The sequence below is a fragment of the Amblyraja radiata genome, chromosome 8, assembly GCF_010909765.2.
Source record: "Amblyraja radiata isolate CabotCenter1 chromosome 8, sAmbRad1.1.pri, whole genome shotgun sequence".
Taxonomy (NCBI): domain Eukaryota; kingdom Metazoa; phylum Chordata; class Chondrichthyes; order Rajiformes; family Rajidae; genus Amblyraja; species Amblyraja radiata.
The window spans coordinates 13,403,325-13,416,654 of record NC_045963.1 but is presented as its reverse complement, the minus strand read 5'-3'; the positions used below and the strand labels follow the sequence as shown (position 1 = coordinate 13,416,654).

At 40.6% G+C, this 13,330-nt stretch overlaps 1 protein-coding gene across 2 annotated transcripts in view; it reads left to right on the top strand.

Moving 5' to 3' along the window:
* The window catches only part of c8h2orf73 (chromosome 8 C2orf73 homolog), a 36,329-nt gene extending 25,736 nt beyond the window's left edge, over positions 1-10,593 (top strand). For both annotated transcript variants that reach the window (XM_033025226.1, XM_033025224.1), the window contains exons 4-5: positions 6,124-6,239; positions 10,031-10,593. In XM_033025226.1, the coding sequence (XP_032881117.1) occupies positions 6,124-6,239; positions 10,031-10,504 (590 nt within the window). In that variant the 3' untranslated portion in view covers positions 10,505-10,593. The remainder of the gene's footprint in view (positions 1-6,123; positions 6,240-10,030) is intronic.
* The last annotated feature ends 2,737 nt before the right edge of the window (positions 10,594-13,330 follow it).

Genomic DNA, 13,330 nt, shown 5'->3' with positions numbered 1-13,330 from the left:
TTCCAGCCCATCCAATCTAATGAATGCCAGATGCACTTAGTTGCAAAACTAATCGAACGTGGGTCTTGTTCACCACTGAGATGTCATTTTAATGTTGTGCTTCCTTCAATAAATAAACTGACGTGCTTTGTACGAAAGTGGAATTCCTGAATAAACCATCATAGTTAACGTATTTGCTATAAAGCCTATTGTCTATTAATTGATCTGAAAACATTCTCTTCTGATGTTTTATAAAACAGTATCACAGGCTGATTGTGAAACTAAACTGATTGTGAAATACCCCGTGCATTTCCAGTCCTTTTGCTGCTTAAGCTTTCCTTCACAGTGCCACAGGAGAACGTGTAGTTAAACATTTCTGGCACATAATCAGAAAATCATGTCCGAATTTGCTGGAGCAAACCACTTTGCATGTTCTGTGAATCTAACAATTTATTAAGTTGTAGTAGGGCGAGGGTTTTGTTGACCATGCAGACTTGACTTTGACTATAATGTGGCAATACAACTTAGTGTTCGCAGTCTGCGGTGTTTTAAATCTTGTCTTATAATTAACGGGTGATTATGATTTAAAAATTCAGTTAGTTGAAAGATGTAAAACCAGTATCGTTCAATAATGTTTACTCTGTAAATTCTGCAACACATGTCGATTATGCTTTGGCCAGAGATAATTACCTGTAATTTTTATTATATGCCCTCAGTCAAGTAACAATGAACCAATGATAAATATACACATTCTATTTCACATAAGCCACAATTATATTGCATTCTTGGAACATTCAAAAGTCCACTTATTTAATAAATAACTGTAGTACAGGCAAACATATCATCTGCTCTGCAGCTGTTCATACGGTGCTGCTCATAAGCAGTGACATTTTCAGATTGGGTAATGTAGGAAAGATGAATAAGGCCAAATGGAAAAGGGAGTGGTAATCAAATGGTGAGGTTTAGGTGAATCAAAAGGCAAGTGGAAGTCTCTTTCGGCAGAACTCTACAAATGCTATTAGAGAGGTGGTTGGCAGCTGGTCAGGAGAGTATATAAGATTTGAGGGATAGGTGAAGATTTGGAGAGAGCATAGGCGAAGTAAAATGGTTGACAGCAATCTAGGAAGTAAAGGAAAGTAGTTTATAGACTTGGATAGGAAAGAGGAATGAAAAAAAATGGTGGACCATGGCTGGAGCCAGATGGTAAGAAAAACATTTCTATTTTTTCGTCCCAGACTACAAAGGTCAGTGGGAGGACTTTATGAGAGATTGAAAAGGCATTAGCCTATGGCTCTGTCTTTCTCACTATTTGCAGAATGGCTGAAGAGTTTTGCAATGGTCGATGTTGATGGTGCATGCTTAAAGGTGACAGGAGATAGTGATTTGAAGGTTACTCAGGGTGGGGATCAGAAAAGAGGATGTTGAAAAAATGCTTTCATAAAAATATGACTGAAAATGGGAGAAGAGAGAGGAACCTAGTAGGCCAGTAAGTGATTGGCTTGAGGCAGAGTGAAAACTGGTTTATCTTTACTGCTGTTACCAAGATGAAAAATACAGAACATATAAAAATAAAGCTATTGCTCCATAGTGGTTTGCTTCTAAACATGCAGGATAATTGCCGTTGATTATAAATGCAATAGTACAAAACATGAGAAGAAAACTAGGTCATTCACCCCTTGAGCCTACTCTGCCATTTAGAGAAATAATAGATGGATGATGATTGAGTTCCGTGTATGTACTTTTTTTTTGCTCCATATCCCAATAGAACTTTGAATAAGCAACGATAGAGTTCAAATGTTTTAATACCATTTGGTGTTTCGAAGTGGTTCCCAAATGTGCTCATCCGCATGTTGAAGGGGAACATCACCCTACTGACTGTGGCTAAATTGATAAAAAATTTAAGAGATCACTCATTGCAGAATGCTCAGCTACTGTCCTGCTCTTATAATTTGGGTGGCTACTCCAGCTGTGTGTCTAGTCAATTCTAACCCTGAGGATGTTGGTGGTGAGGATGTCAGCCATAGTAATGGTGTTAAATGCCATGGAAGTCATTAGATTTTGTTTTGATGGGATTGGCCATTGCTTGCAACTTATAAGATCGTAATGTTAGATGTCAGTTTATTCCTGATGCATGGATAAATTGAAACTATGCACTACAATTGTCAAAATCCATTTGTCACAGATTTCCACATTTCCTTCATCTATGAACATCTTTTTTTCACAAGTTATAGGAGTAGAATCAGGCTATTCAGACCATCGAGTCTACTCCGCCATTCAATCATCACTGATCTCTGCCTCCTAATCGCATTTTCCTGTCTTCACCCCATAACACTTGTCACCCATTCTAATCAAGAATTTGTCTATCTCTAACTTGAAAATATCCACTGACGGCCTCCAATGCCCTCGGTGGCAATGAGTTCCACAGATTAACTACCCTCTGACTAAAGAAGTTCCTCCTCACCTTTCTAAAAGAGCGCTCTTTATTTCTGAGGCAATGACCTCTGGTCCTAGACTCTCCCACCAGAGCAAACATCCTTTCCACATCCACTTTATCAATGCCTTTCATTATTCTGTAAGTTTCAACGAGGTCCCCTCTCAACCTTCTAAATTCCAGCGAGTGGCGGTGCAGTGCTGTCAAACGCTCATCATATGCTAACCCACTCATTCCTGGAATCATTCTTGTAAACCACCTCTGAACCTTATCCAGAGCCAGCACATCCTTACTCATATATGGGCCCAAATTTGCTCACAGTACTCCAAATGCTGTCTGACCAGCATCTTATAGAGCCTTAGCATTCATCTTTGTTTTTGTGCTGCAGTCCTCTTGATATCTTGATATAAATGCTAGCATTGAATTTGCCTTCCTTACTAACAATTCGACGTAAATTAACTTTTTGGGAATCTTGCACCAGCACTCCCAAGTCCCTTTGCACCTCCATTTTTTGGATTCTCTCCCCATTTAAAAATAATCTACGACCTTTATTCTTATTACCAAAATGCATGGCTCCACACTTTGCTGTATTGAATTTCATCTGCCACTTCTCTGCCCACTCTCCTAATCTATCCAAGTCCTTCTGCAGAGTCCTTGTTTCCTCTACACTGCCTGCCCCTCCTATCTGAGCATCATCTGCAAACTTGGCCACTAAGCCTTCAATCCCCTTATCTAAATCATTGACATACAACGTGAAGAGAAGCTGCCCCAGCACTGGGTACCCTTGCTGAACTTCACTGTCACTTCTTTTGTAAATTTAATACTATCATTTACAGTACATACTGTTGGCTATATTTGTGTCTTCAGCAAACATAATTTGCTTACTCTCTCACCTAATATGTGCTTAACCTGGCAAATAAATGCAGTCCAACATGGGTTATTATGGGGTACCATGATTCATATCTTGCCATTTTAAAAAAAAAATCTGAATTCTCTACTGCATGGAAGGAACGGCAACAAACACATGGTAATATCACCAACTACAATTTCTTCTCCAACGTACAGAGTATTGGCTTATTATTGCCACATATCAAGATCTATTGAAGATCATTGTTATGCCTGATATCCAGGCAAATCACATCATGCGAGTACATCGGGTCGTGCAAAGAGAAAATAAACCGAGTGCAGAATATTGTATTATAGCTACTAAGAAAGTGTAGATAATAGACAATAGGTGCAGGAGTAGGCCATTCGGCCCTTCGAGCCAGCACCGCCATTCAATGTGATCATGGCTGATCATCCCCAATCAGTACCCCGTTCCTGCCTTCTCCCCATAACCTGTGACTCCTCTATTTTTAAGAGCCCGATCTAGCTCTCTCTTGAAAGTATCCAGAGAACCGGCCTCCACCGCCCTCTGAGGCAGAGAATTCCACAGACTCGCAATACTTTGAGGAAAAAGTGTCTCCTCGTCTCCGTTCTAAATGCCTTACCCCTTACTCTTAAACTGTAACTCCTGGTTCTCGACTCCCCCAACATTGGGAACATGTTTCCTGCCTCCAGCGTGTCCAAACAGATAAAGTGAGAGTATCACAAACAAGGTAGATTGGAAGGTTGGAAAATTCATTCATAGTACATTAGAGATCCATTTGAGTCTAACAGCAAGGAAGAAACTTTTCTTAAATGGCATGGTACATACATTCAAACTATTGTATCTTCTGCCCATGGTGGGGGGGGAGTGGAAGCTGGTTTGCATGAAGGACTGGGCTGCAGTCACAGCTCATTTTACCAAGTTCTCAAATTCATTGAGTGAGTATTGGACTTGCTACAGTGACATCAACTAAAAACTTGTGCATATAGGTACAGTAGAATTTGGCTGAACCACCATGTGTGTATGGGGAGGAGAGCAAGGGGCTAAGAACACTGATGTTGAGAATCATCATGGATGATATTTTGTCACCTTTGCTTACTAATTGCAGTCTGCGGGTCAGAATGTTTAGGAACAGTTGCAGAGAGGTGTACTGAGTCTTGGGTATAAGAATTTGTAGATGAGTTTGTGTGGAAGGTTCAAGGTTTGTTTATTGTCATGTAAATCCTGGCCAAAATAGAGCTAAAATAAAGCAAAGGATTTATGCATCGACAGGGCCTATTAGCTTTTTTCTATGAGAAACCTCAAGCTGGTGCCAGGATGTCTAGGTCCCAGATCAATACATCAGATAAGGAAGGTCCAGCTGTTCTCACAATTGATAATATGTATGAGGAATGTGTTGTAGATGCATGGGTTTGATTGGGTTACTGCAAAGGAATTGTAAATAATGTTGCAAGACAGTTGCCCTGCTGTTTGGTGATTGGCCGAAGTGTGAAGCCCTGGCTGAATTGTTTGTACTGCCAGGGTAAATGTTGCATTATTCAGTTAACTGACTTCCTTCCAGAAGCTTCTGGAGAAACATTGTTTAGTACTCTTTGTAATTGGGTTGGGGGGCTGTCAATGGTTTGGCCCCTCATGGTTCGTTAACCTATAAAAGGTAGTCCACGTTTGGATCGATGTCGATCTTCTGGAAGGGCGCTTGGGACTGCGTGACCTTTTGGAAGTGTCTGCTTGCACGAGGCTGAAGGGCTTGGCTAGGCAGAGTCAAGGATCGAACACATGGTGGTTAGGTATCGTATACGGGAATTTGTTGTTCATTCATAATAAAGTTTAGTTCCAGTGCTTGACTCGGTGTTTTTACTGAACTAGGCTAAGCTTTCGGAGTATATTTACAGTCACGTGTACCAATTAAGGTACAGTGACATTCAGATCACCATACAATCAAACCAATAAAGAGCAACAAGACAACCACATTTTTAACATGGTCATCCACCACATTACTCATTGTGATGGAAAGTCGGGGCGATCTTGGCTCCTGTAACTGGCGGTCGAGCCCTCCGCATCGGCGAATTATGATATTGAAGGTAGTTTGGGGAGAAGATTACTGCTGTGAATGCTTTGTGATGGTATAGGTAGCCATAGAATCATAATTCAAAAAATTCAACTACATACACAAAGCTTGACTGACCATTCACACATTTTCTAATTGCCTGAATATTTCAAAATATTGTATTCGCTCATTCCTTTCTAATTTGTGTATATTTATAATTTCCCAATACTGCTTATTCAAAAGGGGTATAGAGTTCTTTGGATTCACTCGCTTTTCACAAATGACAGTGTCATATCAAACTCTCCAATCTAAATAAATCATTTACTGGTCAGGAAAAATGTGAATAATTATAGTTGGGGTATGTGAATTCTTTATCCTATTTAAAAATGAGATATCAAAGGTAACTATGTAAAGACTATAGATACTGCTAAAAACTGAATTTTTGGATGTAATGTTATGGATACATTGATTTTGCCATATTTGACAGATCGAGAGACACAGTAGATGGTGGAATAGAATAATCATGAAACAAAATTCTCAATATACCAACAAAGTGATATGACTCCATCTGAAGTTTTTGTCATGAAATACTAAACCTTGTAATCATGTATGGTACTCTATCATAATGCATGCAAGTTGTTCTTTAATTACACTGCTTCAATAAAATGGAAATCTAATTGTTAAAATATGCATTCCAAAGAGCTGACTATTACAAATGTAATGGCATACATCATTTAGTAATATAATAATAGGATATGTTATTAAACTTGCCTGTTTTTTGTTGCAACTCTCACCAAGTACCACAGGTGGATCCAAATGAGTTAATTTCTCCACCAAAGGTGTATCGAGAATTTATATCTTTCATTCACCAATATGATGCAAGAAAGTATCCAAATGAACCTATCAGAGGAAAGGTAAGCTTGTGGCTGGAATTTTTATGTACCAACTATATTAAATATTATAAATATTGAAGCTGCATTAAAGAAAATTTGTGGACTGTCAGGATAAGAGCACTATAGGACGTAGAAAAAAAAGTCATAAAATTGAAAATATTTACAACATGATGCACGTTAGGAGCAAGACTGGTCGTGTCAGATGTACATTGATGTTTAGTAGAAAAAGTGCTATTGATCCATCCAGTAAGCTAGCAAAATATTTCCTTTAATACCAGTCTTTGTTTGTTTTTTATGCATTACAAGTCCTACCACCAACAGGAATTATGATCCATCAGCGTTCTGAAAGTCTGGTCCCACCACAAAGTTTTTAAAAAGTTGAACTTTTCTAAGAATACACATGGGCATTAGTACTTATGTTCATCTCGAGTACAGCCCAGATTTGGTGGAATGGGGTAGATAGAGCATATAATGTGATACTTCCTAAAATGATTGACAAGCATCAATAGGTTTCACATGTGATGCTTCTTTTGGAGACAACCTGGAGCAATCTTGTGAATACTCGAGGAAAAAGCAATTGGTTCATGTAATGGTTTTGGTGAGTCGGATTAAAGAAAACCCCAAAGATTTTTATACCTAGATATTTAAAATCCAGAGGGTAACCAGGCGGAAGGTAGGACTGCTCAAGAATAACGAGGGAATGTGTGTTGGAGTCTGGGGATGCAGGCAAGGCACTAAAGAAGTACTTTGCACCTGTTTTAACCAAGAAGAAAGATATGGAGGACAATGAAATCGGTGTGGAGAATGCTAATATGCAAGGGCAGTTTGAGATTAAGGCAGAGGAGGTGTTTGGGCTCTTGAAGAGTATTAAGGTGGATAAATCCCCAGGATCTGATATGATTTATTCCAGGTTATTGAGAGAGACAAAATAAGAGATTGCAGAGGCCTTGACACAAATATTTGCATCATCTCCAACTACAGGTGAGATCTCACTGGACTGGAAAGTAGCGAATGTAGTTAAGAAAGGATGTAAAGAGAATCCAGGGAATTGTAGGTTGTTGAGCATCACATTAGTGGTTTGGATACTATGGGAGAGATTTCTTCGGGATAGGATTGAGAGTTTAGAGATACCTGTACAGTGTGGAAGCAGGCCCTTTGGCCCACCGAGTCTACACGACCAGCAGTCCCCGTACACTAACAACATCCTACACACTAGGGACAATTTTAAGTCTTTACTGAAGCCTATAAGAGTCTGGGAGTCTTGATGCAGCTTTATCAGACTTTGGTTAGGCTACATTTGTAGTATTATGTGCAGATCCGGTCACCACAGTACAGGAAGGATGTGGGAGTTTTGGAAAGGGTGCAGAGGATGGTTACCAGAATAATGCCTGGATTAGGGTGATCAGGAGAGGAAGAGGTTGGACAGACATGGAGTGTTGTCTCTGGATCACTGGAGTTTGCAGGGATACCTAATAGATGTAAATCAAAATTATGATAACTATAGATGGGGTAGACAGTCAGAACCTTTTTTCCCCAGGTTGGAAAAATTAAATACTGGCGGACATAGCTCCAAGATTTTTTAAGTATCTCCCCACAGTCCATTAATTACACTCAAATTCCTTGCGCTCTTGGGCAATTTACAATGTCCAATTCCCAATTTAAACTTCAAAGATGCTACTTTTAGTATTGAACACTAACTAGTGGTATCCAGGGGCAGCATATTAAAGCAGCAGGAATCCCAGCAGATGTTGCCATCCCACCAAGTACAACTTCCCTTTGTTGCACTGTGAACTAAACAAATAGTATTTAACTAGCTACTTTATTGTATAATGTTTTGTAGCAAATTTACCGGATCATTTACAAACAAAAACATTCAGTTAACAAAATTAGACTCTTGTTTCTCAATACATTCATCCAAGTATCAGTAGGTCTAATAAGTGAGTTTGGTCTTCTGACTGTGCATACCCAGGTTAAAGGTCACGATGCATAAACAACCCAGTGAAGCAGTGGACCTTCATTTCTTCTGTTTTTTCCAGCTTTGATTCTTCTAGGTGAGAAAATACTGCTTTCAAACTATGAAATAGTTGTACCTATTGTTCCTTTGTTAAGCTAAGATTATTTTGTTGTTTTTATTGCTTTATGCTTTGGTGTGTGAGTGAGATCATGCTCGTCGGTGTCGGGCCGGGTCTGAGTTGCTGCTGGGCCGTCTCCGTCCCCTCCTGGGTATCTTGACCCTGTCTGGGGGCAGCCGGAGGTGCTGGGCTTGCAGCAGGCGCGGGGAGGACGCTGCGTTGCTGCAGCACTTTGTGTGTATGGCTCGTGCTCGGCTTTCGCCGGCGCTGGGGGGGTGGGGGTGGTTGGCCGCTGGCGGTCCCTGGCCAATCGGGGAGCGAGGTTGGTGTTTCTTCTTCACGCTAGCTGTGGGCCTGGGGCTGCTGGTGTCGTTGGTCACAGCCTGCACGGAGAAGCGCCAACCCCTGCTCAACTCCCGCCGGGCCAACCAACAGCCCAGGACCAATGACACCAGCGCCCACAGCCAGTGTTGAGAATAAGCGCCAACTCCAGCCTAACCTCGCCAGGGACCGCCAACCAACTCCCCCGGCGAAAGCCGAGCACCAGCCACACGCAAAGCACTGCACCACTCAGTCTCTTCCCCTCGTCGGCTGCAAGCCCGGCCCGACACCTCCGGCTGCCCCCGGACAGGGAGGGTACGGGACACCCGGGGTGGGACGGGGACGGACCAGCAGCAACTCAACAGGCCCGGGCCCGACACCGACCACGGACAAGCACGATCTCACTCACTCACCAAAGCATAAAGCAATAAAAACAACAAAATAATCTTAGCTTTTAACAAAGGAACAATAAATACAAATCATAGTTTGAAAGCAGTATTTTCTTGCCGAGAAGAATCAAAGCTGGAAAAACAGAAATAAAGGTCCATTGCTTCACTGTTTTCCAGGGCTGTTTATTCACTGTGACCTATGACCTGGGCATGCGCAGTCGTAATACAGAACTCGCTTATTGTAGGAATATCGAGCGATGGTGAATGCAATGAAATATAGAATGAAAATATCAAATACTGCAATCAGTAACTGATGGACACTAGGAAGAAATGAGGACTTCCAGTTTGAGAAGCTAAACAAAATTTATGTCTAATACTGCCTTTTATCATGTATGGAATGGAACTTGGGAATACAAATTCTGGTGACACATTTATATATTTTAAAAAAAAACATGTTCAACCATCCCAAGTTGTTACAGGAGTGGAGGAGTAACCAGTGATCTGATCAACACTAACATTCACTCCTGGGTGCCCTCGGAGTGAGCTCATAATCAATGTATTTTATTTATGTGGAATGCTCCCAAAAGATGGATGATTAAAATTCAGTTATGGATTTATCACCCTGCAAACTAATCTTTATGAAATGGTATCCATGGGAACCACTGCTGCAAGGTATGAGACCTAATTGTGACAATCACACACAATGTAATTTTCAAGTCACATGCATTTTGAGTGATAAATTGCAAAAGTGTTCAAATTGTAACAGGATAAAGACCTCTTCTTTTGGTCATTTCAAAGCCATGTTCTTACTTCCAAACTTTCCATTGTTGTTCAATTTCATGAATAAGTCGAGCTGACAGAATATCCATTATCTGCTGGCTGTAGATAGCTGAGCCAAGGCTGACAGCCAGCAGAGTGGAAGCAGCAAGTGAGTGCCAGCACTTGAGCTGATAAATGAACTCAGCCCACAGCTGCATTCGCAAGATGCTTGTGTTCCGCTTGTTAAAGCTGAATTTGTTTCCCTTTCCAGCGTCAGGGAGCCTTTGTGTGCACCGAGATAAACTCGCAGAATGGAAAAATAGCTCCCAGAGGAGCAGAAACATTCCTGGTTACCGGAGGGTCACATTCATTGGAACATTTGAAAGAGAATGGAAATCTGAGGAAAAACATATTGGCCTCGCCCAGGCCCAGCTCAAATTCCCAACAGATGCCGTGTTCAGGAACGTGCTTATCAAAACCGGGCCCAGAGGAAGCTGCCAAGGGATATCCCAGAATTCCTGCAGAAAGACAATGTAGCTTACGACCACTGGAAGATGAAGCAAGAAGTGGATTCGGAGAGCAGAAGCAGATTGCTGTGGAGCCCATGTCACCAACAAAGCAAAAGGGCAACGATTCTGCTACGATGTTGTCTCCATCAGCTTCTCCAGCAGCAACCCTGTTGTTGCAAACTAATGCTTCACTTGTTCCCATCAACAACAACCAACTGACAACAATCAGCATTTGACAACAAAAAAACGTAGCCTTCAAAGGTGTTTGTTGTTCGATCTTTATCGGGATCATTATATAAAAAAATAAACTTTCTGCACAGCATGCAACCTTGGTTTTCCAGTTTGACTTCAGTGCCTCAATGTCAGAATACCACCTGTTGTAAAGCCACATGCACCTCTACCTGTAGTAATTCTAGCATTATTCAAAATTCCAAATCTAATGGTCCTGTACTCTTAGTACAAGAAGTGTGTCCTGTCTCAGTAGAAAGTCTTCATTGATTCGGGATTTAATTTAAATTGGGATTTTTCTTGCTCACTTTATGCACATTGAAGATAGTTTAATAGTCACATCACCCAGTGAATAACTTGAACAAATACAGCGTACCATCGCACCGGCATAGCTCTTCCTGCTGCCGCCTCTTGGCTTCAGCACCCAGGTTCAATCCTGACCTCCAGTGCTGCCTTTCACATTGTCCAATTTCCTACAACATCGTACGATGTGAGTTTTCAAGTTAATTGGACATTGTAAATTGCCCAAGAGTGCAAGGAATGAGTGTAATTAATGGACTGTGGGGAGACACTTAAAAAAAAGGGATTAGTGTCGGAATAGTGTAATTGGGTGCATGAGGGTTGGCGTGGACTTGCAGTGCATTTTGATTTTCCGAACTATTCACAGCCAAAAAAATATTAAGTTTATTGCAAATCTGGCATGCTAAAAGGAAAGTATTCATTCATTTCTTAAAAACACTGCAAGTTTACAGAGCACTTTTTTGTAATTGAAAGTACAGATATCTTTCCTCAGCACAACAAAAATCTCAATTTCAGCTGAATTTAAATTTATTTAAGAACAATTAAATCTGGGATGAAAAAATTGTATTAGCAACAACAATCAAGAAGCTATCAAACATGCTGTAATCTAGTTAAACAATGTTCTTCAGTGAAATACTTGGTCTCTTCTTGTTCTTGCCATTGTAACATGACCTTTACATACTTGTCTCTCAATTCCCTCTAAAATGGCTTGCCTAGCCCCTGAATTGAACTGCAACAAATAAATAAAATAAGAATTCAACGAGAAAATGCACTTTACCTTGAGCAAAATATTAGATTTGGATATTATAAAGTTCACCCAACCCACTCAGTCCACACTTTCTGTGAATAATATCTGGCCAGTTGTGTTAATGATATTAATCTGAACATATATGCCTGCTCAACAGTACAGTGGGATGTTTTCACCACATGGGCTACAAAGAGACCAGGCACATGCCGTTGGGGTAGGCAAGGTAGGCAGTGCCCACCCTGACTAAAATTATAAAAAGGTAATTATTAAATATAAATAGTAAAGATTTCCAATTCATTTACTAAATTCAGTATTTATTATTGACATTTTTTTTTGATAATCGATCTTCGGTAGGCATAATTCTCCCATGCCTTTCATCTGCTTCAAGTCTTCACTTACAACAGGCAATAAAGGCAGCTGGAATCCTGCCTTTGCACCGTGGACTGTGCGCATGTGTGCTGTGCATGTCCACACGAGAGGAGACCAATCTGCGCATGCGTGGTTTTTAAGATTTTTAAAAGTCGACTGACTGCCTAGAGGACCAATCTGCCCTTGCATGGTTTTTATGATTTTCTGCGCATGCGTGGATTTTTACGATTTTTAAAAGCCGACTGACTGTCTAGTGCCTACCCTGAGTAATTACTCACGGCACGTGCCTGAAAGAGATAGTCCAGCACCTGCTTCTCAAGAACAAGCTGAAATGAACAATAAATGTTCCTCTTCTCGAGATACTCGCATATTTTGAATGATCGAATTTAAAATATAACATGTAATGTAACATCTTTAAATTTATTAATTCACGAGATGTTGGTGTTGCTAACATTTATCATTCATCCCTACCTGGTGTCCACTTCCAGACTTTCTAGCAAGAAAAAACAAATATACGTGCATTAAGTGATGATAAGCCAACTTAATTGTGAATTCTATGTGGAAGAACAACCCAATTATACTATCCACATAACAATTTGCCGATTTGTGGACTTATTTGAGGATTCCATCATGAAGATTGAGCAAGATTAACATGAGATTTTCAAGAGATGGACAGATTGCTGGATACAAGATATGAATAATAATAATTATAAATAATTTATCTTTGCAATGTTGTGTGAAGGAGCATCTGGTATGTGATACAATTTAGGTCAGGACTACAATATTAGAACATAGCGATGATTTTCTGAGGCTTGGTATTTGTTTGCAAGAGCACTTTACAGCCTTTTAGCCAGATGCAACTGGGTATCAGAGTTCCGTCAATTTTTTAATTACACACAGTTTCTAGATGGAGTAACCGAACAAGAATGAAGGGAAACCAATAGACAATAGGTGGAGGATTATTCCATTCGGCCCTTCGAGCCAGCATCGCCATTCAATGTGATCATGGCTGATCATCCCCAATCAGTACCCCGTTCCTGCCTTCTCCCCATATCCCCTGACTCCGCTATCTTTGAGAGCCCTATCCAGCTCTCTCTTGAAAGTATCCAGAGAACCAGCCTCCACCGCCCTTTGAGGCAGAGAATTCCACAGACTCACAACTCTCTGTGAGAAAAAGTGTTTCCTCGTCTCCGTTCTAAATGGCTTACCCCTTATTCTTAAACCTAGGTTGGTCAGCCCAATTTCCAGACCACAACCTTATTAATTGGTGCACTTCAATGTCAGTTATGATTAACTCTAATTTGCATTAATGCAATGCATGTTCTTATGATGGTGGTGCGATTTACTTGAAAATCAACATATTCTTGACAAGAATTTGCTCATAATAGTTTGCGTTTTGGAGCAAGTGCTGATAATA